Here is a 27,650-nt window from a genome sequence, read left to right as displayed (position 1 = left end):
TGTATTGTAGTGCTATTAAAACATAGATTCCGAGCTTCTAATAATGGACCGATAGTTTCCTTCCACAACCTTCATTCTATGGTCCCCCGTCATGAGGGACACCTTCCAAATCCTCGGACCCACGGAATGACCGGAATACGTGCACCGAAGAAAGACTGCAGTCCCGTCCCCTTTTTTCTTGTAATATGATGCCGGTTGATCACACGTTGGGCACTTCTCATCCATTCCGTTCGGACAGCGCCCTAGGGGTGCACCTTCCAGCGTCAATGTGACGCCCTTGGTCCAAACCTGAACGGATGTCGTCGAAAGGAGGTCGCTCACCGCACATCGCTCTAGAGCCTTCGCAACGGCATCATTACCTATGATGTGCGAATCGATAAACTTGTAGAACAACGTTCTCGCAATGGTGAGGGGATCCACCGTTTTTCCTCTCAAACATAGGAGCGTCTGAAAGCCAAATATTTTCCTGTTGCATACAATCAATGAGATGAAAATGCGCTGTCGTTTTTTAATCGACGCACCCTGATTCCTCTAGAGCAAGAGGCTGGTGCTCGATGAAATATCCACAGGCGTTTAGCAAGAAGAGCGTGTTGCAGCACTGTCCAATGTCAATCTTGCCGATGAGGTGGCCAAGCAGCTGATGCGAAGCAATGTCACCATACAAGCATAGACGATCGCTTTCCTTCCACGCACTTCAACCAATGACACCGAGCTATTTTCAGCATACAACAGTCCACCATCGGTTGGACTCGCGTGCGTTTGTAATTGAAGAATAAAACGCGCATTTGGGTGTTTGCTACTCGGGCAAAATTAGCAGGCCCGAGGCATGACGAAAAGCGTTCACCAACTTCAAGAATGTCGATATCATGTCACGGTTTTTTGATGACGATGCAACATCCTCTTTACCACCGAGATTTCGATAGGGAAAAACCGGGTTTAAAAGATAGCTTTCCTTGAGGAAATTAAGACCAGATTTTCAAAATAAAACGTTGTCCATACCTTTCCGCGATAGTAACCGTCAATTAGACCCCCTACCAGCGTGCCAGCTGCTTGGAAATGCGCTCTTTCATTGAGAAATACTAGTGCTTGGAAGTTAGGTTAATTAACTGGAAAATAACCGAGACCAGACCGGACCTAACTGCAAAAAAACCGGACCGCGGTTAGTGGTTAGTCAATTCTGGAAATGAAATAACCGGTTATTTTGCGGTTAACTAACCGTTAAAAACCGGTTATGACCGGTTACAACCGACCCTATTATACCCCTTCAAAACGCATCTAAAAGCATGAGAAACGCTAAAAATCTGACAGAGTTATGGTCAAATCTCTAAATTATTGGCTAAAATAGTAGGCTTTCAAGAATATTATTATAAAATTGTCAATTCTTCACTGAATTTAGCGTTCTTGGGCTTGTTTTAAAGCTACGATGCATGGCAATAATATTTACTGCAAGGAATATGAGAAATATACGCCGTTTTAATCGATTTTCTATTTTTTCGGTCCTAACCGGTTAGTAACTGCAACTAACCGGTTTTCATCGGTTATCTTCGGTCCAGTTAGGTTATTTTGGGTCTGGGAACGAACCCTAACCGGTCTCGGTCTCAGTTAGAGCCCCTGGGCACCCAATAACCTAACCTAACCGGACTTTCAAACACTAAGAAATACAGAGTAGTAGATCAAGGGCTCTGTGTTGAAGCCAGTTTTGCTGCATGCCAGAATGCGTGAAGGCAAGGGATACTAGCATAAAAATAGTTAATGGCAGTCATCCAATGACATTTCCATGTACCGGGACAGGCAGAGAGTCCAACTTGCAGCAGTTGGGGCATACAAACGTTGGAGCGTTCAGCACCCACTCTGGAAGGCAACCGTGAAGTCCCTCATAGCAAAAGCAGGCAGTGAACTCTGAGCATTTGTCGCATGTTCTGACAAATCCACCTGATTTGCAGAGAAAGCACAACTACAATAATAAAGTGACAAAGGAGTTGTAAAACATGGTGTGATGACATACATTGTGTTTTATGACCTTGTCCGTTGTCTCGTTGGTTATGGATGAAGACCCCACTGTTTTTTTTTTAGCGCACCATGCAAGCGATGTCGTTTGAATCTTCCTTACATTTCGACTGCTGTTTAGGTTTTTTACCAACCGCCCGGCTTGTGTTGATTCTACCCTGATCCCGCAACCTAGGTGAGGACCGTGGCACCAAATTATGGCCCTGATTTGAAGCCCGCCCACTCGAGTCTGATGCCAAACTGGGTGACCTCATAGACCTGGGTGAATAGACGGGTGATGGTGGCATGGAAGATGAACATATGCGTCACGTGCTCACTCTCGTAGTTACAAATGTTACAATAAGACACCTGCCTACGTCTACTAAGAGACTAAGGTAAACTAAAAAGGATACCTCGACAGATCAGTGAATGAAGGTAGCAAATGCGTAGCTAAGCTAAGGGAGGACGGCCTACAGCAGACTGGGTTGGCATGATGAAAGATAGAGTGGTCGTGCTAAGAAGAATTATGTAAAGTCTCCGTATTCCGGTGTTCAAACATTTTGACTGTCAAGAACAAGGTGACAGCATCAAGTAAGATCCCTGGGTTGACCAGGCCATTGTAAGGGAGGCGGAAGTGGAGTGTGCGAGTTTGAGGGAGGGTACAGGGTCAGATACAGATGGATGCGAGTTGAGTAAGTTGGATGACGACGTGATGTTGAATGGATTTGGGTGAAGAGTTTGTTGGGCGCGAGTGCGTGTGTGATGAACGCGGTTTCATTCTCGAACTGAGTCTGGGAGGTGAATCCGGGAAGACTTTTGGCGGCTGAGGCGAAAGCGAGCACAAGCTGCGCTGGAGGTGGGTGGGGGAAGACGGCGGCAATAAGGGAAAATGAAGAGAAGTCGGTTCGGGGCGCGATTACTAGAGGTGCGAAGGGGAGCGCGAGGTTGAAAGGGAGGAAGATTGGAGGCGAGAGGAAACGCGGTCATGGGCCAAGAAAGGTGTGGTGGAGATGGCCCGTAAAAAAAGTTGTGTTTGAGTTGCGTTTGAGTGCCGAAACCTCACCCGAGATTCAGGGTGGTACTGAGCAATTGACTATCGACGAGAGACGAGTGCCCGAGCTTGAAGTCTCCGCCGGAACCGCAACACTGAACCCCTACCACAGGTCGGTGGTGGTCGTGGTTGTTGTTGTTGTTGTTAGTTATCCAGAGAGAGGACCTTGTTGTTGCTGGGTGTTGCCGATGCCTTGTGAACCAAACAAATAAATATGTGCAAGCTCAAATAACTTCGTTGGTCAATTAACTCTCATCTCGCCACAGATATTCAAAGACCACCAAGATGTGCCAAAGACCAAAAGGGACATCGTAAATACTTAAGCAGTTATAGGAACAATAGGTACTTCAAGTTGTTCACCGAAAGTCACAACGCCCTTGCAACGCCCAGAATCGTCGCAATGCATACTTACTAGATCAATAGATTCAATCCTAGATCCCAGAAGTTAGTCCCCGGCTGCTTTCCCTCTATTTTCATCCGTTGAACCTGTTATGCTGCAGAGACAGCCCCTTTAACTCCAGACAGCCAAGCAATTAAAAATGGGTTCGACCATCTGGGTACAGCACATGATCCCAGAACGAAACGTTCCTCCTCTCCCTTTGACCCATTCCCCCTCAGCCGTTGTACAACGCGAGGTGCTAGAGCACTTTATAGCCGGACTCTGATATCGCATCCCTGCCCCAAGTTTCCATCGCAGTAAATTCCCAGCCAATCTAAAAGATACGTAACCCTAAGTTGAGAGAGATGATGGAGCAACGTACCCCACGATAGTGCCCCTCCAAACTCATAGCTCCCGAACATGGCGTAACGGGCATACAATGTTTAGTTGCAATTTTAACGATCTGGACGACATCTTGAGTTGAAGAGGGGTAGACCATGACGCTTTGTGCGTCTACATCCAATCTACATCCATCAAACGTAAGGATCACCTCAATCCGTTCAAAAAAGAATCATACCTGGATGATGATCGTTCTCCCAGCCTTGCCCGGGGAATCGCGGTTGGATGGGTCGTAATTGTCGTATGCTAGGCCTCTGGAGTGCTTGTAGGTGTTTCCGCTATAATCTGGCGACATCCGCCTCGTGTTATAAGGAAAACGGAGTAGGAGTTGCCTGAGACTATTTTCAGCGAATGAACGAATCAAAAAGAAACAAGGACGGACCTGCAAAGAATGGTAACTACTGAATTGAGACCTGACAAAGACTCGGATCGAGTATTGTATGGTTCTGGCCCTCGACGTTGTTGTAAACGAGATGTAAACTTGCGAGATTAAATTTCGCAATCATGTGATCACGACACGGCGTCGAGATAATGGTATTCATGGAGTACTACTTACATGAACTGGAAGAATTGACACTTCTATGTATTTTGGCGTTCTATATGAACGGCGTACCGTCTGGCCCCCAGAGATCTTGGCGTCGATGCATCATAAACACGGATACAAAATCCTACATGATACAATTCAGCCAATAAAATTCAGAGGTGATTCCTGAAAAGCGCACTTGGTACCAGCAGGAATATAAAAAGGTTTCTCGTTGGGGTCGGTTGATGGCCAGGTAGTTGCGTCGATGCTTTCTCTGACATTGAATGGTCTACAACAAGAGAGAAAACGTTAGTGATACTTTTCCGTACATCTAGGTAACGTACACGATAGGGAAGAGCCGCAGAGTTTCTTTTGGCGCCCAAAGATATAAATTTAGATGGGTGCAGAGACATAATGGCAGCCCACACATACCATTGATAACGGCACGGAGGTACTTCATCTCCCTAATATCATCATAATCGGGCGGACGAGACACTCCGACTTTGGCCAGGACCTCCGAGCACAACCGTGCCAGGACTGTAGGGTGTTCCGATATGTAGTAGAAGATGAAAGTGAGGGTGGCTGCGGTTGTATCTCTGCCTGCAATTATGATGTTTAATCTGTCCGGAAAAATTCACCTAACGTGGAACAGCTTTGAAAGAGTAACGTGCGTTTCATCCTTCAATACCACGGGATCATCGATCATCGATCAGATGTCAAGCTGACCAAATGATCAAGCAGTGTCTCCCCCTCCTCGTCCTCCGGTTTCGCATCCCCATCTCCTGTAGCGAGACTGTTCTGCCGTTTCTCAATAGCTTCTCTGACGATCGGCTCAATAAACGCGTTGATAATCTTCATTAGCGCCTTGGACTTATCTTGCCAAATCTCAAAGAGGGGCCAGATCCAACCAAGGCGCTCCCGGGTAGAAATGACTACTGGATCTACCGGACGGATGAAGCGTACTTACTTGAAAATCAACGGCGTTGCCTTCACGCTGTTTTATCTTGAATATGGCTTATTCAACGTGCTTGTCAAAGAGGACAAAGTGGCTGATCTTGTCGCGGGTGGAGATGGGGCGGGTCATGGCGGGATACGCCATCCCACTCTGCGTCTCCTTCAAGCGCCTTCCGAGTCGACTCACGGAGTCGATCCATCATGCTGGTTTTCGTATCCCCGGCCGGACCTTCTTTCCCCCCAGAACCCATCCTTCAACTCCTCAAACCTTAGTAATGCGATGGGACACCGGGTTTCGCGTCGCGTTTAATCGTGAACATGTAGTTTGTAGTTGTCGAGATTATACTCTTTCGCGAATCGACGCGACGGCCCTCGTAAACTTGAGTTTGACGTGGGGATGCCGAGGGATGTAAGTGTTGGTATTACTGCTTTCGATGTTCAAGAAGCCCCAATGGGGCTTTGAGGTTGTCGGGGAACGCGTGGACGTTTTCGAGTAGTGCGTAGACGCCTACATGGAAAGGGGCCTTGGGTAAGGGTAATGGAGGATAAAGGGAGAGCTAGGGAAATGTACATGAAGCTCAGGACAAAAATTAAGGAGGATAGACGTACCTTTCAGTTCCACACCTCCCCACTCAATGTAGCGTTCAACTGATGGTGCACAATCACGGTAAGTATTCACGGAACATCGCAACCCACTTGGCATTGACAACGACTTACCACCCTACGTCCTAGACCTCTGGAGCAGACGTCACGTCCATCGTCGTCCTGGGTGTTAGAAGCGCCGACGCTGACGGCGTCGTGTAGAGGAATCCCAGTCGATTGGGTGATGACGTTGGCGGCTATCGAGGTCGTCGTCAGTACTCCAGTCACAATCGTTACACGTTACTGTTTGCTTACCATTTCCCACAACGTCCATCGCACAACTTCAAGCATCAACTTTCAAGAGGTCAGTTGGTTTCTATCGGGATTCGTGTACCATTACTTACGTTTTGTAGCTCATCACCGATGTCGACGCTATAGTAAGTGAGTAATTTAAATGCGGAATGATGCTAACGAACCTTTTAGAGTCTCATCCACGGCCCAGGGCGACCGTTACGCGGGAGACACGACGAACGAGCTTCGATCAGGTAAGTAAATATCGTGTACCCGAAGGAAAGTGAACGACACCGACCTTTTGCAGAACCAATTTCATATTCACGACCACCTTCAGCACAATGCCTAGTGCCGTCACAATCAGCTGCAGGAAAGCAAATGTAAGTGAACATTGTCCAAGATGAAATCGACGTTGATGTACCCCGTTACCGTCTAGCGTTGAAACATCCTAAAAAGTCGATTAAGCAACGTAAAAATTAGCGACGACTCGGACAAATGACGAGTGGATGGCTTACCGGAGAAAAACAACAACGAACAAGATGCCGACGACGAGAGGGGAGTGGAGGTCGACAAGGAGAGGAGGAGAGGGGGAGGGAGGGTATGTAAGTAGGTTGCTGAGTTTCAGGCGCAGATGTCGGTACATTCGAAAAGAAAGCAATCTTCTGACCAGATTGTACGCATTTTCGAACCACCTTATCCTTACGCTGCTGACCCCAGCTCATTGGTCAAGTTTCCGGGACAAGATGCTTCGGAGACGCTTACCTTCCTCCGCCAGGAGGTGAATCTGCCAACTGTCTCTTGGACTTGAGGCAGGTCGTTTTGTAGCTGGTAAAGCCATGTTGGACCCACTGGTATTAAAATGACTGCGTAAGAAAGGGAGCGGCACCAAAGAAAAATAGCGTCTCTGACAGGATCTTCCAATAAGCGTCAACACGTCGAATGCATTTGGGACGTCGTTTACGTTTTGTGAATCCGTCGCATGTTGCAGCTTAAGATACTATACGTGAGTTTTCTTTGGATTTGAGGCTGAGTGACCACTTACTTCTTTCAAGGCTTTTAGCACACGTTACCTCCTTGTGAACGCCTGTCCGCCTTTGACCCGTCACGCCTTGACTACACCCTAATTTCCTTCCAGACCAACTGCACCAACTGCACTCTAGAAACCTTGAACGCAAGACCGTCGTCAAGTGTTCCACGATACCCTCCCCGAAGATGACGTATCTCCGGATGACATTTGTAGTGGCTGAAAACTTGGAGAAGACAGATGAAAAGTATGTTCAGTCTTTCTAGAGACGCTAGGCAAGATTACATACTTTTTTGAAGGTTCGTTTACGTCCGTTCCCCGCTTTCGGCCTTTACAACGTCACCAACTACGCCCTACACGCCTTCAAAGAGAGTCCTTTGTCGAGTTATTGTTGATCTTTGAAATAAGTCTTTAGTTTTCGTCTTGATGCGAGTATGCATTGACTTACCTTTGATTGAGTTCAGCAGCTTCACCACGTTAACGCCTTCAATCTGCCTTGCCATGATCCAACGGACGGATCGACGTCGACCAAGCGTGGTGTAAACGTTGTTGATCTTCTTGGTTGCTTTCAGATACGCGTGAGTTTAGGTGCATTTGAATTCTGAGTGTTCAGTTACCTCTTTCAAGGTCATAAACACGCGTTACCGGAAGTGTATACCGATGGGTATAGAGGCGAGTGATGTGGCAAACACGGGGAAGTGTTCGCAAGGCTGACCGGTGGGTTTAGTTTACATAGTAGCCTAGGAAAATGATCATCATATGAAGTTCAGGAAAAACAGTAGGGGGGATACACGCACCATTCACTTCCACACCTCCCTGCTCCCTCTCCACACGACCTGCTCAACTATCCACCCGTGTTTCCTCAATAACCGAGTGATTTGAAACGTATAGCGTTGTCAACATCCACCTGATGGTGCATAAACACGCTGAGTATTAACGGAACGTCTCAATCTATTGTCAACAACTTACCACCCTACGTCCTAGTCCTCTATATCATATCGTCATACTGCGTGTTGGAAGCGGCGGCGATAACGGCTTCGTGTAGACCAACCCCAGTCGGATGGGCGACAAAGTCGGCGGCTATTGTGGTGGTGAAAGATAAGAAGTCACAGTCGTTACACGTTATTGTTTGCTCACCGTTTCCCATAGCCACAATGTCCAGCCACAACAGTTCAGGCCTCTGTCAAGATTCGGACTTATGTTTTGACGCTGACCAACCTTTTAGAGCCTATCGACGTCCCAGGGGAATCATTACGCGGGAGACGCCACGAACGAGCTTGAATACAGGCATCCAGGTGAGTACTAGATATTGTGTACTCGAGGTGAAGTGAACGACATTGACATACCTTTCGCAGAACCAACTTGTATATTCACGACCACCCTGGCAACGCCTATCCCGCTCATCCTAGCCGGTGCCATCACGGTCAGCCTGTAGGAAAGGAAAGCATAGGTAAATGAACATTGTCCATGACGAAATGGACGTTGACGTACCTGGTTACAATGCATTGCGTTACGTCTGGCGTTGAGGAAGGTCCTAAAAATTCGATAAGCGACGTTGAAATCAGCGACAATGGATGATGAACAGACAGCTTCATCCCCATCCAACAACGCCCTTTTGTCTGACTCGAAAATATTCAAGGAGGCGTTGTAAATGGTATCAACAATATCGCGCACGTCATGCAAGCTCTTCCACGGAAGGAGATCGACGATGAAGCGGCGCATTTTGGGGGTTACAGCGTTCGCTAACTGATACAAGTAGGAATGGATGAATGCGAATTGCAGCATAAGAGGACTACCCACTGGGAAGGATTTGGCGAGGAAGCTCACCCTAGCCGTTTATTGCCGCGCCGTATGAACCATGGGCCACGTCTTCCGCGAGAGTGTCGAAGGAGTGGCCAAATCCACTCTGACCTATCAACTCAAGCGCCGTTCGAGCCATCCACGGTACAACGTCGATCTAAGTAGAACTAGTCAGGAATCCGACTAAACTTTGGTAACGCCGTTTACCTCCTGAGGAGCATTACCAACCTTCTTCGAAATAGAATCTCGAAGCTGAAGAAGAAAATGAGCTCACATCTATATATCAAAAGTTGAAGGCGTGATACGGACTCTGTGAGTCACCCCATAGAAGATGGGCACTGACGAGGCATTCACCAACATGAACTATGCCATGAATGTCCATCGGGTTGATGACAGAGTGGTGAGTACGCTGAGATGATGGCTATGGTACGTTGATACAACCCTTGCCACGAACACGGAACGTGGACATATTAGCTCCTCGTTCGATTCTTCTTGCTACACGCATGAAATGGAACCCTGAACATGCGGGAAGTCAATCCGCCTGAGTATATAAGTTCGTGAAGTGTAGATGTGAGACCAACCAAGTTTCCAACGATAGTAGCAATCGTCGCATGACGGGCTGTGAAGCCCTTTGTTATCTCAACGTAAGTTGGATACAAGTCCGACTGTGTCAACGGACAGGTCAAATTAGATGTGCTAGGACAATGGGAACACGCACTTGACTTAATTCAACCCTGAAACGGAATACAGCGACTGAACGTAAGTTTGTGACACTAGTGAAAGATGGAGGAATACCCGTCATCAGTATATATATAATGACCACATACAAAAGATTCCCACCTCTCCTCGTCAAAAACAGATAAACATAATTCAGACGCCACTCCAGCACATTCCTCGGCGGCAGCGCATCAGAATCATGCCCTCTAGCTATCCCCAGATCTCCATGCATAGGATGCGCATGACATCTACGACATCCCACCCATTGGTGAGCATGAACGAAAATGGATAGAGAATATACAGACCTGGATTATCATCCGATTCATCCTGCTGTCCATGCTCGGACATATCCCATGGTCACCACAGCTTCAACGTGCGTATGGGTGGCCAAAGTTTGTTCCATACACGACAGGGTTGGGCTCTGTTGGAATAGTACACTCCGGCATTTACCAGTACATTCTTGCACTTGATTAATTAGTAATATCGGACTATTAACTTAGTAATCCCGAGTATGTAGATAACACTAGAACATGGTAGATACATAGTAATTAGGTATATAAGGACTGTAGAAACTTGTACATAATAGTAGTTCATCCTCTATTTCCAACAGGTTATGGGCCCCGGCCCCCCAGTAAAGAGACTCACCGCTTTTACTGCACTTGCGCACTTGCTGCCCTATCTTATCTCGCGGCTATTTATAGCATCATGTCAAGTGATCGAATAATTGCGACCATCACGAAGCTTAATAGCGAGAATTATCATGACTGGAAATTTGCAGTCAGTATAGTGCTTCGGCAGAAGGGATGTTGGAAGGTGACTTCAGGGGAAGAAGAAAAACCATCCACAAAGGAGGCAGAGAAATCATGGGAGACTAAAGCCGAGGAAGGATTCACGTTGATTGCGCTTACCGTCGAGCCGAGCCAATACACATACATACGCGACGCTAAAAATGGACCAGAAGCGTGGAAAGCGCTGAAGGATATTTACGAGAAGAACAGTCGATCCATGCGCATTAACCTTAAACGGCAATTCTATGGATTTGAGCATGACACGAGCGCATCAATTTCCGCTTATGTCAACGGCATCACAGATCTGGCGAGAAAACTCAATGCCATCGGAGTATCACTCTCAGATCAAGACATTACAGATGTCCTTATATTTAATTTGGACAATGAATACTCAAGCATAGCTACATCACTTATCGCATCAAAGGAAGAATTAAAAACCACTGATGTTAAAAGTGCATTGCTCGAGGAGGAACGACGAAAAGGAGGGCCAGGCACAGAGATTGCCCTATATAGTAATGGCATCAATAATGATGGAAAGGGACCAGGTGGGCGCAGAGGCCCAAATCGGGATCGCCGTGAAGGATTAATTGATAATCGCACATGCTATCGCTGTGGACGCACCGGACATATCTCACGACATTGCAAAGCTGTCAAAACAGCTGATGGAAAAGATATCAATGATTCACCGACAAAGGAAACATCACAATTTGCAATTACATCGTTGGGTGATGCATGTTATTGAAGGAATTATGGAATTTCCCAGGCTATCAGCAAGTAAGCAGTTGAGGAGGAGCTCCTGCCGAAATGGGGGAAAATATATTTTGGGATGCCTATCAGGCAAAAGACTGCAGATCTAAGGAATGATCTACAGATATTCTGGTGCTGATGCTACGTGACCAGCACAGACATGAAGGAACTATTTTTAGGATTTATTTTGAAAGCTCTTCGGAAATGCCGAATTGAGGAGGAGTGTTGGAATAGTACACTCCGGCATTTACCAGTACATTCTTGCACTTGATTAATTAGTAATATCGGACTATTAACTTAGTAATCCCGAGTATGTAGATAACACTAGAACATGGTAGATACATAGTAATTAGGTATATAAGGACTGTAGAAACTTGTACATAATAGTAGTTCATCCTCTATTTCCAACAGGCTCGCGGGAAGGGCGTGCAACGTGAGCACGCTGAGGCGGCAGGTAAAAGTTTGTCTAAAGTTGCTGTGCATTCGCCAGTTCGAATACAACGGATTAAGAAGTAGGATGATGACGTACCCATCGTAATATATTCACAAGTTGTTCTGTCAAAAGAAGGGGTGGCCCGCGAACAAACATCACGAGATGATACTCTCAACCAATATTTCAACGAGCTGAAGCGCTGAAGTCTCTAAACAGCTTGAAACAACAAGTGGAAGACCTCACGTACTTGCACGCGCCTTTACCACTATAAAGCAACGTACACGAACTTGAAACTCACATGTTGATGAAAACTATTGAATAAATTTGATGTTCAATGGGTGAAGGCCAAAACAAGGGGGCCCCGGGAATTTATAAATTACCCGGGGTCGGTTTTTTTTTTTAAGAGTTTGAGTACCTCCCCCCCCCATCTTCAAATATGTTATTCCAAGAAAAACATAGCAAATTTTGCTCATTTCTACATGTGAATCGACAATTCTGTAATAGTAAGACTCTGAGACATATTCTACGCCATGCGCGCACGTTTTCGCGTGCGGGCGTGATTCTCGCAGCGCCACCCCATCGGTGCAACCTCAAAATTCCTTTAGGCCCCGTCTCTGGTGATTGGGTCTGATTGGAGGAGTTGCTTAAGCCTTTCGATGCCGCTGCCAGTGATGATGTGGGGATTTTCTTCACTCCAACCTGGAACGATGTCTGTGTCCTTCCTTTCTCTTTCTTTGCTTTGCGTCCTTTCATGCAGGGCTTTTTTTCTTGGTCCTGGTCCCGCTGTTCCGACGTGCACATCTTCATCACACTCGGGGCATTTCACGGTTGCTGACGCATCATAGTTGATCTTCTCCTACTTCTATTTATTCTAGGTAGAATGATCAACTGTATTTGAGACTATAGAGGACTTAAACATCATACTACTGACCTTTCCTTTTGCCATTGTTGCTGTTCATGAGCCGTATGAAAAAAATCAGAAGAGATGAACCAGAAACCAAAAAAATATCCATTGTTCACCTAAATAGTGCTTCGAATATCCTGTCTGAGACGTCTGAAGCTTGTGGATGTGATGCGCCGTTGCTAGGTGCCGTTAAAAACATATTTTAAGAGGACTACTGCTAAATTTTTTTAAGCACTCTGAGAGAGCCCCCCCCCCTCTACCTCGGGTCACGGCTTCAATTCCCGGTACCCCCTTGGGCCAAAAGCGCGTTTAAATTGACTACTAGTATAGAGGGTGGGGATGTTGGTTGAACGTTGAACGTTGAGCGTTGTACGTTGGAGAGGTGACCAAAGAGCTTTATATGTCTGGAGCCTGTAGTTACCTGAGTCTTCGGACCATGAGTTTGAGGGTTGGCTAGACCCTGTTGTTTTGCTGCAGATGTGAGGAATTGCCCGATGCCTTGAGAATCAAACAACTACAAAATATGTGCAAACCCAAATAAACTTTTGTTCAATTGGTCAGCTACATTAACTCTCATCTCGCCGCAGATACTAGTATTCAAACACCATCAAGATACGCCAAAGGCCAAAAAGAAAATCAGAAAGACTAAACAGCTACAGGAACCTCACCGAGAGCTCATTGAGAAATGCGCGCATCCGCAGTCTGGATTACAAAGGTACGTGCCACATTCGTCAATCCTCGTTAGATGTTGAAATGGGTTAGTACCATGAGCGCTCGTTGAAGGGATGTCTGGCTAGGGAGGCTGGGCACATGAGCCGCATCTGCTGAGGGTACGTATTTGCTTCTTTTGGGGATATGTGGTGAGGTTGATACTTACTGATTGTGGATTGGTAGAATGCGTTCAAGTTCCGTACGAGTTTGATGGAGAAGGTACGATGAAGATCTCTGACTGGGATTGAGCTTGAGCTTGAGTGGTGATGTTATTTACCAGCTATTACCATACTTACTACTCAACTATCTGTTCAGCATCTTTTTGCGATAGTGTAGTTGCCATCGTTGAGTCCCGCGAGCCCTAAGATTCACAAGTTCAAAGGGCATCGAGACGATAATGGTACTCGTTGAGTATGTAGCTACATACATGAACTGGAAGAAATCGACATGTATCTACGAGAGACATCGTCCCTCCCAATTAACGTCCTTTGTCAAGCTCAGTATACGCCATCCCACTTTGCGTCTCCTTCAAGTGCCTTCCGAGTAGACTCACGGAGTCGATCCATCACGCTGGTTTTCGTATCCCCGGCTGGACCTTCTTTTTCCCAAACCCATCCTTCAACTCCTCAAACCTTAGTAATGGGATGGGACACCGGGTTTCGCGTTGCGTTCAATTGTGAATATGTAGTTTGTCGTTGGAACTTGTCGTGATTATACTCTTTTGCCAATTGACACGACGGCTCTCGTAAACTTGAGTTTGATGTGGGGATGCCAAGGGATATAAGCGTTGGTAATACTGCAATCGATGTCCAACAAGCCCCAGGTGTGGGTTTGAGGTTGTCGAGGAACGCGTGAACGTCTACAGGGCAAGGGGCCTTGGGTCAGGGTAAGGGCGGATAAAGGGAGAGCGCTAGGGAAACGTACGTGAAGTTTGAGATAAATAGTAAGGAGGATAGACGTACTATCCACTTCCACACCTTCTCGCTCCCTCTCTACACCGCCTGCTCTACTATCCACCCGTGTTCCCTCAACGATGGAGTCTTTTCCGACGTCTGGTGTTGCTAATGATGCGCAATCACGTTAAGTATTCACGGAACGTCTCATTCCGTTGTAAACAACTTACCACCCTACATCCTACACCTCCGAAGTAGACGTCACGTCTATCGTCGTCCTGCGTGTTGGAAAGCGCCGACGCTGGGCTTTGTGTAGAGCTCAAGTATAAGTCACGATCGTTACACATGTTACTGTTTGCTCACCGTTTCCCACGACGTCGATCAGCCACAACCTCAAGCTCAACTTTCAACTTTCAAGAAGTCAGTTGGTTCCTATCGGGATTCGTGTACGATTACTTACGTTTTGTAGCTCATCATGGCATTCTAGCCGATGTGGACACATTAGTGAGTGAGTGAGTGATTCAAACGCGGGAAGGACGCTAACGAACCTCCTACAGTCTCATCGACGGCCCAAGGCGATCATTGCGTGGGAGACACGAAGAAAGAGCTTGGATCAGGTGAATTAATGCTGTGTACTCAAGGGTGAACGACTGACATACTTTTTGCAGAACCAACTTTTTATTCACGACCCTTGCAACGCCTATCCCGCTCATTTTAGCCAATCACCCTGCAGGAAAGGAATAGAAGCAAAGGTAAGCGAACGTTGTCCACGACGAAATCGGCGTTGACATACCCGGTCATCGTCTAGCGTTGGAAAGTCTTGAAAAGTCGATAAGCAACGTCAAAATCAACAACTACAAACCACGACGACTACAGATCACGACGAGCGGACGGCTTACTGGAGAATAACGACGTTGATGACCATTGTAAAATCATATCGCGCGCTCCTCAATTGACGATAGATGAATCGATGGCGAGCTGTCTACAAGCTGATCGTAAATACAGCGATAGAGTGCGATAAGAGATCGCTGGAGTAGACTGTCGGTCAACAAAGTCAAACACGGAGATGACTAACATGACGATGGTTGCATCCATTTCGTTCTTGTTCCAAGTATGTCCTTCATATCAACCACCACAATCAACCACCTTTCTGTTAACTAACATGGTATCATCACCAGAATCCCTCTCTCGCAAGTCTTCGTCCTCTTCATTCCACATGCCACCGCTAATGAGCAATGCAGCCACTCTTCGTGCCCACTCTCCTCCAGCCGTCGATTTACGCCATATGACATCCAGCCTCGGCTCACCTACAAAACACCCCCAACGCAGCCTACGCTCAAACGAACCCCGACTCGGATCACGCTCACCCAACTCAATCTCTTCATCGCCCACCTTGGTGTACGTGTCTTTTTCTTTCACTCACATGTACCCCGATCTGACACGATAACCACAGCCGCTCGTCTTCATCGGCGAACTTCGAACGGGTCATTGAACCTCCCGTTATCCCCCCTCCGCCCACGTTCCCCCATCACCCGCCCAACCCCCAGAGTATCACGCGCAAAGTCGACTGAAGAAATCGAGCAGTCTGTTCCCTCCGTTCTCGACTCTGCCGCGTCCATCGACGACTCGCATGCAGAGGAACAAGTATCTGTAGAGCCCCCCCGCCTCTCGGAGCAGTGGCCGTTGAGTTTCAGGAGCAGGAGTCCCAGTCCCTTGGGTTCAAGGAACATAACTGCTGCCGGTGTACCCGTCCATAACCTCCTTCTGAGCCCACATGCACCGCCTACCACCTTCCCCGTCGTCGGCCGCATTCACCCACCCAGCTTCCAGCGATCAGGCCTACGATCCAGACGCAGACGGATACGGTGACGGTGACGGTGGCTTCGACGCCGTCCCTCATCACACTCACTTGGGCCTATTTCTTGACTACGTCGATGGGTATCTCTTCATCTTCGTCTTCTCCTGCTACGACCACGGCGCAAGAACACCCGCTTGCTTCGCTTCCAGAGCCTGACGATGGTGATGTCTGCGCGGGGGACGAAATGGAGGATTCAGCAAAAGGCAGGGATTTAGGGAATCGGAAAGCACAGACAAAGGGGAAGGAAGAGTCGAGGTGCGAGAAAATTTGCGAACTTGCTTGTGGAGGGAAAGAAGGGCGCGGATTTGGAGAAAGCTGTGAGTGGGAGGGAATGATGATGGGCCAGAAAGGAAAATCCGAGCTCTCGCCTTCATCCTCCTCCACCAGACCCTGCCACTCTCGAAAGACGACGATCTCCGCTGTCGATTCTATCCCTCGGGCCACCACCCACATCGAGACAACCCCAATGCAAGATGTTTTGCAGCCAGGCTCTACCTCCATTCAAATTCAATCCGACGACCCTTCCCCCCTTCGCGTAGGCCTCTCCGCAGTCCCATTAACCCACATGTTCAAACATTCTCTCTCCCTTCTGTCAAGCAACCGGCGCTCAACACTCCCGGAATCTACAATCACTCTTCCATCTGACGCCGCGTCGCCAGGAGACGGGGAAGCCAGCAGGATGGGTACACCAGGCACACCACCATTGCGTCGTCATCCCCACTCTCAAACTACGACCACGGAGATACTGCTGCCTCATTCCCGCTCCTCTGCACTCCTTTTACATCCTCGGCATCTCCAGTGGGAGGATGAAGAAGCACGTCGAAGGAGTGAGTTATCCCAAGAGGGCGAGCATTGGTGGCCGTCGTCGGGTTTGGAAGGCCAGATCGCTGACTCGGGCTGTGAGCGGCCGATGATCGTCACGTCTTATGGAATGGGATATGAAGATTCTGTCGGACAGTTCGATCATCAGTACAACGAGGTGCGCCGCTGCGCCTTGCTTCTTGTCTTTTTGACAGCTGACCTTGAATTATGTTCACTCAGCAATACGGTGCGTCTCTCGAACCCTTGAACGAAGGCAGCGAGCTTGTCATTTGGTCAACAAACCCCAATCGTCAAGGCCTCGTCGCCATCATACAAGATCCTCATATGCATTCCGAGATCGACGTCCCTCTCTCGACCCTATCCCACCACCTGTGTCGACAAACCCCTCAAACTACTTCTACACCTCCCCATCCGCACCGCTCCCCGCTTCGTCATTTTCCACCTTGTCTGGTTGGGCTGGCGATTATAAGTATGACGAAACTTCGCATCAACAAACTTGATCAGCCGCTAACGCGACGGTGTCAGCACCAATCCCAGCATGGTACGAAGCCCCTGGTTGGGAGGCACATCAACATCAGTTCAACCATCCTAATCTCTACTTTAGCCCGGACGATTGGGATCGGATAGAGGTGAACAAGATCGCCACATTTGAAGACGATCGCGATATCTGCCGTCGTCCTGGGTGAATATCTGTTTCTCTCTCTGCCGTTTTTGTCTTACTCTTCGACTTCGTCTCTCTTCGAACACATCTTGGCAAATCATTGTAGCTATTATTGTTTCCTCTTTCTTGTTTCATCGGCATCACAACATGTAGATATGTATTAAGTTATGTTGTTCATCTTCACTGTACCTCCCATCCATTCATATTGTACATAATTACTATAGAATCATTTGAAAAGTTAACACGCGAGGGGCAAACTTGGGTGGAAAGCAAAATCGTAACAAATTCGAGAAGTGATCCGATAACGCCGATTGTAACTATGTACGGGTTTCTCCGGCGTGTTGGTGATTTTGCTTCTCTCTGGTTTCTCTTCACGAACGAATATATGAAACTACCTAACAGTCTACTTGGATTCCGGTAACGCAAATTTAACCTTTTATGGCATATCTTCTTCAAGAACTCTGAAGATCTCGAAGAACAACTATTCCAGGAGAATCCAGTTGTAGGCGGCAGCGATTAATCAAAAGTATGCTGCGCACCCATTTTGAACAAACAGTGTCACCGAGTGGGTTCCTGACCGAGGAACTCCAACCACGCTGTCTCTAGCTTGAGCCCGTCAACTTAGGTCCATTCCCTTTGACTGAAAAGTTTGTGGCACCTGATCGAATTGGGCCATCAGGTACCCCCCGGTAAACTTTCTAGATGATGAGCAGGTGAGCTACCAGCATCGATATTAAAGTTTTCTGTGTTGTTCATTCTTCTCCCTCATTGAACCTGTGTTCCTACGTTGAAGTTCTCAAGCCGCCATCCCACCGATGGCAAGTTCGACATAAAGGAGATTTATCACACTCTACGTACCAGTATCATTAACGGGGACACTCTGGTAGACGACATGTTCTTAAGCGATGGATTGCGGTTCGTAAACATCAACTACAGCCCTCACGTAACTTTAACGCCTCGCCGTACTTCTCAAAGGTTGACCTATAGATTTGCATCAGGGACGCAAATCCGGATGGATAGTGGAATGTAACCAGCATCGCAAAAATAATGGTTGGTGGGTTGATCAGCCATCATTCACCAATGATGTCATTGCCGCTGAGGGGGGTCGCCATATGGTATTGCACATGGTGCTATCCGCATGACGACCCTGTGTATATGCAACGCCTTTTCAACGCGCCAAAAAACAGCCCAACGAAAATATAAAAGCATCAGGTGTGGGCTTCCTTTCTATCAATCGCATCATGCAAACTTTCCCTATGATCCTTGTTGCTCTTGCCTTAGCTGGCTTCGCAGCTTCTCAGCAAATTTGGGATATTGTGAGTGTCGCTCCTCAATTTTCCTTCGCTGCACATACACGCTTCTGATCTGATAGTGGCAAACAACATGGGATCGTTCAAAGCTTTTCAGGTCTTTGTCTCCCACTTCCCCCATCAACTTTGTCGCACCAGGTCCGATTGGCAACGCGGATATCATCGTCAACGATGCGATTAAATTTCAGACTATTGCTGGTTTTGGAGGCCCTCTCAGTAAGTCGATCAACCGTTGTGCTGTGGTTGTTACATCGACTACTTTATCCATTTCACAGCCGACTCATCTGCTCTTGTTTTGAACAACTTGAAGGTCGACGGAACCACATACCTATTCGATCCCTCTCATAGCTCCCTTTAGTCAACCAGCTCTCAAAATTACTGGACGTTGCGGAATCATATGTTCTCCCCAACGTATGCCGCTAACGCCGCTGGTCTCAATTATATTCGTGTTAAAGTCGGAGCTTCTGATTTTTCTGCGAACCGTGAGTCAATCGAAGCCTCAAGCTTCCTCTGACGCTGATCTCAGAATTTTAGTTTATAGTCTAGATGACAGCAGCAGTGATACATCTTTCAGCAACTTCAATATCAACAAGGTCCCATCCTATTTTTTTTCCGTTCTCAAGGATATTCGGGGGATCAATTCTAATCTCAAAGTCGACATTATCCCATGGTCCCCGGTAAGTGCACCAGCTCCCCCCTCGACGTCCACTCACTTCTTTCTAGCCAGGTTGGACGAAAGATAGTGGGAGTATGAATGGCGGATCCTTACAGTCAAAATACGTCCCTGCTTGTAAGAACTTATCATCTGCTACCGCATTCTATTTCTTGATTTACAGATCCTATGGACCTTCTCAAAGCTGTACAAGGTTTTGAAAGTCAAGGCATCGCCTTTTATGCAATATCTATTCAGGTAAGCTGATCGATATTCATCGTCAAATGCAAGTTGGCCTGAGTCTTTCAGAATGAACCCCAGAATAACAATCCTACATACCCCACCTGCACAATGTCGCCCACTGTTGAAGCTCTGATTGGCGCCGCACTGCGTACGCTCCTCAATATCAACGGTCTTTCAACTGCAAGAGTCATTGGTTATGAGGTATGTACCTCATTCCTTATGATTTCCAAACACTCTAACAACAAGATTTACAGCATAACTGGGATGACGCTGGGGAATACCCAGTGGCTCTGGTACGTACAACCGCAGTTCTGTGAACTTAACTTCAATTCCGTTCTCAGATGCAGGACGCTGGAAAATCCTTCGCCGGCGTGGCGTTTCATTGCTATGCTGGAGCCGTTTCTAACCAAGATTCCCTCCACAACTCCTTCCCAGCCAAGGTACGTTTTGGCGTTTGAGCTAGATTCACTATCAATTCAGCTTTCAGGAAATCTACTTCTCAGAGTGCGCCGGAACAATAGGGTCTGATTGGTGGAGTGATATCAAGGCGCGCTCATCAGTTTCTCTTGCCGTTGTGTCCGAACGTGTTCTTTCAAGTGGTACATGGATAATCTGTCAGAATTTTCATTCCTTATTTTTTCCTCTACCGACGCCTTAATATTCTAGTTGGATTGGGAGTCTCGAACATAACGCGAAATCTGTCCGTTCCCCATCCTTTGCACTCTAAAAAACGAGCTAGCAACGTTGAACAGGGTTTGATGTGGAATATCGCTACCGATGCCAACGGAAATCCGAAGCTGCCTGGTACAAATAGTTGCGGCAGTGTGGGGTGCCGCCCTCTCGTCACAGTGAACGGCGACGGAAGCTACACCTTGAATCAGGAGTGTAATATTGTCTCTCCTTTTTTTGATCCCAAACGATGTCAAATTTTTATCTCGCAGTCTATTACATGGCTCAAGCGTCGAAGGCAATTATTCCCATCGATCCCGCAGGCTCTTTCGGACAACGAATTGGCGTTTCCGTTGGAGGGCCTCTCAGTTGGGCCCTCACAGTTGGTGTATACGTTATTACAAGAGTATCTTCGAGTGATTGGTCGCAGGTCTCCATCGTCGTGATGAATTGTAAGTTTTTCAGATGAGAATCTCTGGGTAATAATGTTTTTGTTAAGGGGCCGACGGAGGAAATACTACGCCAGTCAATGCTACAATCGAATTCCGAGGGATGCAGGCGAGTTATGTCCCATGTATGCGACCCCTACTGATTCGTGCATACAGGCGAAGTACACGTTTCCGGTCGGTGTAACGACCCTCTGGTGGTTTGCGTCCGCGGCGAGTCGCCAAGCTAGCATGACGACGACTAATCCTCATCACCTGCCTCCTTTTTTCCCTCCTTCCCCAACAACTTCGTCAACAGCGTCTCCTTGTCCTGTCTAGCCGACAATGTCAAATTGTCAATTCACGTCCCCGAAACGTCAAAGCGGTGGCCGGCGGGAATGGACGCAATTGACATGTCCCCGGGATTCCGTCAAGTCGACCAATCGAAGACTCTTCTTGAAGAAAGCCTCCTCACCGTGTTCGGTAAGAAGATTCCGCCGAATACATACCGCGATCAATGGCGACACTGGATGGCGCTGACTCAAGTGCAGCGAGATCATATTAAGAATGCTGGCCGTACACCGGCGGGCTTGTGGTCAGCGGTTCCAAAGCGAAGCAAGGGCCCTCTTAACTAGCATTCGTTGCCATTTTATCGGTTTGCACACCACTCATTGCATGTTTCCGTACCACTCATTTGCATGTTTCCATACCACGATTATTTGTTTTGTACTAGTAGCATACCCTCATACCACTCTGCATGTTTCCGTACCACGATCATTTGTTTTGTAGCAGTATATCCTCGGCCTTTTGTATCACTATTTAAACTCTACTTGTTTAATGACCGTGGATTATGTCCTTGTTCTTCAAGTTCAATTGAAGTTCAAATGCTCCACGTGATTGTGCGTGACCATGTTTGGAGACTCACGTGATATAGGCATTTAGCGGCGGTGTAATGGCGTCGATCACTGGCGGTGTTTCCAACTCACGGATGCCCTCCGTTTTGCGAGGTGCGGTGGGCTGGATTGGCAATTTTCCATTTGGATGATGATATATCGATGATATCTGACCATCCTTTTCACAGCCGGAAACAAGTGCGATTCAAGCTTCGCAGTATGTTCTTCAAAATGGCGTTGAATTTGATGATATGGCTTCAGCTTCCGCCTCAATAAACCCACCTGCCCAGCATGATCATTTCGAAACAGAATAGGCGCGTTATCTACGAGAACCTATTCAAGGGTGTGTCTTGACTTTTCAATGCTTTCCGCCTTCTAAAACCTCCTGTGAATATAGAGGGTGTCCTAGTTGCGAAAAAAGACCTAAACATTTAACACGCCGAAGCACGAAGAGCTCGATGTTCCCAATCTCCAGGTCATCAAGGCTCTGCGAGTTTGACCTCCCGGGAAGTCAAGACCCAATTCTCGTGGCAGTAGTACTACTACGTTCTCACCCCTGAGTGGAGTATCTCCGCGAATGGTGCGTTTTCTCTTTGCAATGACTTGTGCCCTTCTAACGCCAATGACTCCAGGCTCCACCTCTCCGCCGAAATTGTGCCCGCTACTCACAAAAAAGGCTGCACGTCCCCCACGCCCCGCCACTGTTCGCCCTGGAAATGCCTACCGTGCTCCCCGTGCCGCGATGACTATCGTAAGGAGGGTGGTGCCCCTGATAACTTCAGGCCCCAATTCGCTGGTGTTGGAAGAGACGGACCCAGGGATTAAAGGGCGTCGTGATGAGTCTTATTATGACGAAAAATTTGGAGTCTGGCCATGCATCTTTGATCGTATGCCTCCCATCTTTATATCAGCTTTTTTACAACCTTTATCTCTCTTCACGTTCCAGGACAACGTATGGACATGTGAATGCACGCTGGGAGAGTTTTCAGCTCCTGGGTGAATCCGTGACTCTCCGCCGTTTTCCCCGTTCAACCTTGAGCAACGCAAGCCTTGGTCGTGATGCCAAGCAGCCATGACGAAAGACACATCCGGCTGCCGGTTATGGCCTCCCAGCGGAACAAAAACTCTGGAGGTTGTGAATGCTATCTATTCACATGCGTAGTTGCAAGAAGGGCAGTATTCGTCGCCCTTCAAGTGCACTCCCGCTACCTCTTTGATAATGATGCGTGCTACGCTATTCCTTCCACGACCTGTTGGTTGTCAGGTTTGTTGGAGTCTGTCGCAGGATGTTCTGCTATGTGGTCTGCACTACGAAACGTCCATTGCATTCACAATCCGTAAGTCACGATTGTCCGTCTTTACGAATTACTCCTCTGTTTAGCGGAGAATGTCCAGGTGGTTAATTCTGCTTTGCGTTCAGTCAATGGGCCGAAGCGGGCTGTACGTTATGGTCAGAAAGAGGCAACGAAGTAGGTAGAACGAAGGGATAGGAAGGTGTGGATCTCAGCGGGAAATTCGCGCATGAATATCCGGGGAGGAATAAAAAGACGGGACAAGAAATGCTCGTGAGGAGTAGCAGGCAACAACGCAACGTGGGGCAGGAGCATAGGGTAGAGAAGGGGGAAATAAATAGGGGTGGAGACGGGAGGCGAACGAGGAGAACTTGAAAAGATCACGAAACCTCCCCGAAGCATCCCCCACCTACGTCCTCATATAAATTTACCATTCGTCTTGTGCTGTTCATTTAATCGTGAAAATTCCCGTTAAGGTTCTGCTCATCTCTCGAACAAAATCGTTGTGTTGTTTTACAATATGAGCCTTCGAAAGCTCGCAAATCGTATGGACCTGAGCTTCCCCGCCTAAAACCACGTTCACTTCTTCTCCGTTCTCTTCACTCATCCCATTGTTCATTTCGTACTCTATTTCCAGAGTCCACAAGCTAGTCCTGAACCATTCAAATATTCTCCAGCTCTCATTCGCGCTGCTGTCGACATGCTCCAAGACCCCTTCGGTCTCTCCGCCCTTGTCTCGTAGTTACCTGAATTACGTTCGGTGGCTGTATTTTTCGGTTTTTTTTTTCAGCAATTGGTATCAATCCCTCCATTTATGGGAATTATTATGCTCGTCGAAGGAAGGAAAACTATACAGGGGCTGTCCCACCAATCCTACTCGGATTCCTCGCGAGCGTCTGGCCAACTCTCTGGGCTTGAATAGAGCTGAATCGGTGCAGCTCTTCAAGCTTCGTTGAGATCTTTCCGCCAAAGCCCACTTTATGTGCCGCACGCTTGATGAACGACACACGATTTGAGCAGAACGATTCATGGATGGACGCGGCGCGCGATTGGGTGCGGGTGAGTGGGACGCCGGTAGCAGCCACTTCTTTTGGGCAATGCGCTCACGACGATTGCGGATAGCATTGATAACAATGGCTTTCATTCCAAATTTAACCCAGTCCAGAGGGATGAACCAGATGATGTTCTATATATATACGATATGTCAGAGTAAGGTTAACGCGTGGCCGTGACCAAATGTTAAATGTTGAATCCCAGTGAAAACCGGCTCTGCAAGCCTCCACGAGAATGTGCGAATATCGGCTGAAAAGGGCAAAATCGGCGATGATCCGCTGCGGGCCGCAACGTTTCTGCTGCTTCGTTTGGACGACATCAATCTGGACTCGCCTCAAACTCTTTCCCCAGATTCTACTACCTGCGCGCGACTATATATCTCAGAGCGCTATCGAATTGACTTTATTCCTTCCTTCTTTCCGCCCCCCCACCATCTCCCCCAATCCGTCTCCTCGCACTTCCCACCATTCCGCCCATTCCTCTCGTTAACATACGTGAACATATTCTTCATACAGAATCGTCAACCTATAGGCTCTGCATGACATCTCGCCCATGAGTACCATTATTGGAGCTTGAGTGACTGTTCTTACTGGGTACAAGGAAGCGTGTCCGTTTCTGATACCTCGGTAAGTGACTTCCTGTCCTTGTACATGTCGTCTAAGTGACCATTTTCGGTGCATATATGCGCCTTCTGCAGTGTATTCTATGTCGAGGACGAGTTGTGAGTGCGTTTTGGTGTGGTGTCGCGTGTCTGATGGACGAAATATACAGCGCCTCAAAATTCCCTTTACTCCCCCCATCTACAATGCCGACCCCCGACATCGATATATCTGTCTCTCAGACGTGTGCACAAGCGGATGGGTGGGAATGGGTGTGAAACGGCGATTGGTTAAGGTTCCGTTCCAGGGATAAATGTCGTGTCGCAGGGGTCTTGAGTATATAGCAACCAGAAATTTGCAGATATTCGCAGGAAATGGTGTATTATATGAAGGAATTACAAAAAAATTCTACCTACAAGTGAGGACAGAGAAATGCAGATGGGAGCAGAATAGAAGGGGTAGCCGCCGAAATTTCCGCAATCAACGCCGTAGTTCGTCGAAAAGGGGCAGACAGTTGCGGAAAAAAATCCGCAAAAGGGACGAAATCCCATTCTACCTGCACCTTTCTGCTCTGCCGACGATCTCCGATATCTGCCGGGAATTCGCAGATACTTGCGGCTGGTAACAGAGCCGGTTTTCACTGGGGTTGAATACTTACCAAAGGGATGAGATGAGAAAAATGAAGTCGATATCCGTTAATCAAGATATGCAAGTGTTTATAGTACAAGAGGAAAGCTAGGCAAGTATTACAATCAACAATCTAGATGCAACTCAAGAGACAGAAGTGAATAGATGCAGTGGATGGCCTATACGATCCCAGAATCCTTCAAGGCGTTTTGCAAAATTGTTTTTTGGACCGTGGCAAAGACCAGCCGGATGTTGGTAGTATCCGTGGCTTGGGTGATGCTGAAAAGGGCAAGCGATGATTAGCGGTCAGTGCTGCAAGAATAAAAAATAGCAAAAGATCACAAGAAGCTGGAACAGGGAACAGTTGCCCGTAAAGGGTGCGGTTCGCGACAAGAGAAACATAGTCGCAAGTGGGGTACATGACAGAGATGCAAAGTAGTAGCGCAGCAGGTGAGCAACATGGCATTGGCATAACAGGAAGAATCAAGGAAAGCGAAAAAGTCAAACTGACAAAAGGAGACACAAGACGAGAGAGATACATACTGTGGATGCACACGCAACTGTGCCCTATTTGCCTGCATGAATCTTGCTAGTATGTACTTGGCCGCCTTGTTGACATCAGAGCCGCCCGTGTATTCTGGAAAGTACCACTCCAGTGGAACCTACATGGGAGAAGTGCCAGCATAAGCAAGGGGGCGAGAAAATGGGCATCAGCGCAGTGAGGAGAGGGTGAGAATGAAACTGACAGACGACAGCGGCAATAAAGGGGGGAGGCAGGATGTCGGGAGAAAGACCGAGAAATCACACAGTGGACAGAACATACCTTTGCCAACTTATGCTTGAACACGTCAATCTTGTTGAATATTAGGATGATTGACGTGTGGAGGAACCACCTCGAATTCACAACCGACTCAAACAGGACTAGTGACTCTGCCATCCGGTTCTACAGCGGACTGGGTTAGTATCCCAATGTATGAAGGAGAGAGGAAGGGAGTGGGACCTGTGATTTGTCTTCCAACAAGACTTGGTCATACTCGCTCAGGGCTGTGCAGAAGATGATGGACGTCACCGACTCGAAACAGCTAATCCAGTTCTTCCGTTCCGATCGTTGGCCTCCTACATCGAACATGTGTATTCTGCAAATAGATGTTCATCAGCACCTTATCCGCGTAAGCGCCAGGACATAACAGGTAACATGGCAAGAAGCATGGTAGAAGACCCTGAAAAGACAACAAAAAGACATACAAGAGTTGGCCCATATTGAACCGTGTCCCCGTGATCCCGACACTTCTCTGTCGTGCTCTCAGAATATCACTAATGTTGGGGAGATATCCGGGTGTTCCTATCCGCAGCACTTCTCCTAAGAAGCTGTTAGGCACGTCAGCGGGGACATGGTGCAAGGGAGGGAGATAAACACAGACTACTGAGCTGAATCCATCAGGTAGAACTCGCTCGACTGTTCATTGATGAGCTGGTGTAACTTCGGGTCCTTGACGAGTTGATGTATAGCCTCTGCAATCTCCGGCACGAATGACGCTTCAAAATTGTATTTTTCAATCTTGTAGTCCATCACTGTGTTGATGAAACCCTAGGAGTGATTCATTAGCAAGGAGGGTGTGCGAAGGGAGGATAAAGGGATACCGGACTCAAATGTTGAGATTTTATCCCAATCTTCTGCATGTGCCGGATAACATGCTGCGTGGACTGAAGAACAGTCTCGTACACCACTGGGCGGAACTCTGCAAGCTCAGCGTCGGAGAAACCACCTTGGTGGATAATCTTCATTTGTTTCACGATGGTGCTCTTTCCTGAATCACAAGAGCCTAGACATCGTTAGTGAGTTCACTTACAAAGGACACGTGAAGCACTCACCCAGTAACAACATCTTACACTCCCTCTTGAACCACCTGCCCTCCGGTCCCAAATGCTCTTTCCCCAATGGATCGCCTGGCAGGCGATCCATCGTCGATACGCATCCACCCATACTTGGTCTTGCACACCGTTGTTTCCAGGGTCAGCCGTTTTGGGGTTGCGGTATCACTCACACGTTAATATCTACGTTGGCAGAGGTCAGCATCGTGGAGGGTAGGAAAGGAGTAGTCGATGCTCACGAATTCCAACGGAGACGTATCCAGAATAAACTATTGATGCTTGTTTTCCATCAGGGCCTGTTCCCTTTCAGGTCTGCCAATCCTACGACCCTATCCACCATTGCACCAAAGGCGCCGACTTTTGACAATTCCGAGGACGTTCTAAGGAGGTTTGCCAAACTACGCCTGCGGTCCATCTTGCAATTGGTGAGACCAAGAGAGGTGATACTAGTGGCGGGAACATCATTTACCAAGTAATCTTGGTGATGTTGAC

The 27,650-nt window shown here is 47.7% G+C and overlaps 10 protein-coding genes across 10 annotated transcripts; 3 read left to right on the top strand and 7 right to left on the bottom strand.

Moving 5' to 3' along the window:
- Positions 1–2,760: 2,760 nt before the first annotated feature.
- LACBIDRAFT_310699 (uncharacterized protein) lies at positions 2,761–3,127 on the bottom strand (the record flags this gene model as incomplete). The annotated part of the gene is made up of 1 exon (XM_001887662.1): positions 2,761–3,127. Exon 1 carries the CDS (start codon positions 2,971–2,973, stop codon positions 2,761–2,763), a length of 213 nt encoding a protein of 70 aa, XP_001887697.1. The 5' UTR covers positions 2,974–3,127.
- Positions 3,128–3,675: 548 nt separating this feature from the next.
- On the bottom strand, positions 3,676–3,915 carry LACBIDRAFT_310698 (uncharacterized protein; the record flags this gene model as incomplete). The annotated part of the gene is made up of 2 exons (XM_001887661.1): positions 3,676–3,750; positions 3,799–3,915. The coding sequence occupies 2 exons, from the start codon at positions 3,913–3,915 to the stop codon at positions 3,676–3,678; spliced, it is 192 nt and encodes a 63-aa protein (XP_001887696.1).
- Positions 3,916–5,040: 1,125 nt separating this feature from the next.
- On the bottom strand, positions 5,041–5,196 carry LACBIDRAFT_310696 (uncharacterized protein; the record flags this gene model as incomplete). The annotated part of the gene is made up of 1 exon (XM_001887660.1): positions 5,041–5,196. One exon carries the CDS (start codon positions 5,194–5,196, stop codon positions 5,041–5,043), a length of 156 nt encoding a protein of 51 aa, XP_001887695.1.
- A 534-nt stretch (positions 5,197–5,730) lies between these two features.
- On the bottom strand, positions 5,731–5,995 carry LACBIDRAFT_310695 (uncharacterized protein; the record flags this gene model as incomplete). Its single annotated transcript, XM_001887659.1, has 2 exons — positions 5,731–5,849; positions 5,902–5,995. 2 exons carry the CDS (start codon positions 5,993–5,995, stop codon positions 5,731–5,733), a joined length of 213 nt encoding a protein of 70 aa, XP_001887694.1.
- Positions 5,996–6,118: 123 nt separating this feature from the next.
- On the top strand, positions 6,119–6,607 carry LACBIDRAFT_310694 (uncharacterized protein; the record flags this gene model as incomplete). The annotated part of the gene is made up of 5 exons (XM_001887725.1): positions 6,119–6,238; positions 6,288–6,311; positions 6,358–6,419; positions 6,473–6,545; positions 6,602–6,607. The coding sequence occupies 5 exons, from the start codon at positions 6,119–6,121 to the stop codon at positions 6,605–6,607; spliced, it is 285 nt and encodes a 94-aa protein (XP_001887760.1).
- Positions 6,608–8,699: 2,092 nt separating this feature from the next.
- On the bottom strand, positions 8,700–9,349 carry LACBIDRAFT_310692 (uncharacterized protein; the record flags this gene model as incomplete). The annotated part of the gene is made up of 5 exons (XM_001887658.1): positions 8,700–8,723; positions 8,777–8,931; positions 9,023–9,146; positions 9,197–9,241; positions 9,299–9,349. 5 exons carry the CDS (start codon positions 9,347–9,349, stop codon positions 8,700–8,702), a joined length of 399 nt encoding a protein of 132 aa, XP_001887693.1.
- A 5,178-nt stretch (positions 9,350–14,527) lies between these two features.
- LACBIDRAFT_333109 (uncharacterized protein) lies at positions 14,528–17,548 on the top strand (the record flags this gene model as incomplete). Its single annotated transcript, XM_001887724.1, has 8 exons — positions 14,528–14,686; positions 14,740–14,799; positions 14,851–14,934; positions 15,145–15,194; positions 15,361–15,580; positions 15,952–17,019; positions 17,082–17,088; positions 17,367–17,548. The coding sequence occupies 8 exons, from the start codon at positions 14,528–14,530 to the stop codon at positions 17,546–17,548; spliced, it is 1,830 nt and encodes a 609-aa protein (XP_001887759.1).
- A 1,216-nt stretch (positions 17,549–18,764) lies between these two features.
- LACBIDRAFT_310686 (glycoside hydrolase family 30 protein) lies at positions 18,765–21,161 on the top strand (the record flags this gene model as incomplete). The annotated part of the gene is made up of 15 exons (XM_001887723.1): positions 18,765–18,839; positions 18,896–19,049; positions 19,109–19,143; positions 19,192–19,315; positions 19,368–19,510; positions 19,557–19,623; positions 19,670–19,743; positions 19,795–19,929; positions 19,983–20,021; positions 20,070–20,168; positions 20,216–20,342; positions 20,395–20,613; positions 20,670–20,849; positions 20,897–20,955; positions 21,003–21,161. The coding sequence occupies 15 exons, from the start codon at positions 18,765–18,767 to the stop codon at positions 21,159–21,161; spliced, it is 1,689 nt and encodes a 562-aa protein (XP_001887758.1).
- Positions 21,162–23,806: 2,645 nt separating this feature from the next.
- On the bottom strand, positions 23,807–24,151 carry LACBIDRAFT_310683 (uncharacterized protein; the record flags this gene model as incomplete). The annotated part of the gene is made up of 1 exon (XM_001887657.1): positions 23,807–24,151. One exon carries the CDS (start codon positions 24,149–24,151, stop codon positions 23,807–23,809), a length of 345 nt encoding a protein of 114 aa, XP_001887692.1.
- A 1,314-nt stretch (positions 24,152–25,465) lies between these two features.
- LACBIDRAFT_254518 (heterotrimeric G-protein alpha subunit, GPA3-like protein) lies at positions 25,466–27,270 on the bottom strand (the record flags this gene model as incomplete). Its single annotated transcript, XM_001887656.1, has 8 exons — positions 25,466–25,565; positions 25,830–25,948; positions 26,110–26,229; positions 26,287–26,422; positions 26,532–26,654; positions 26,708–26,858; positions 26,933–27,109; positions 27,159–27,270. 8 exons carry the CDS (start codon positions 27,268–27,270, stop codon positions 25,466–25,468), a joined length of 1,038 nt encoding a protein of 345 aa, XP_001887691.1.
- Positions 27,271–27,650: the final 380 nt, after the last annotated feature.

Source organism: Laccaria bicolor, genomic scaffold, assembly GCF_000143565.1.
Source record: "Laccaria bicolor S238N-H82 LACBIscaffold_47 genomic scaffold, whole genome shotgun sequence".
NCBI classification, from domain to species: Eukaryota; Fungi; Basidiomycota; class Agaricomycetes; order Agaricales; family Hydnangiaceae; genus Laccaria; species Laccaria bicolor.
Note: the sequence above shows the minus strand (reverse complement) of the source record. Positions and strands in the feature narration are given on the sequence as shown.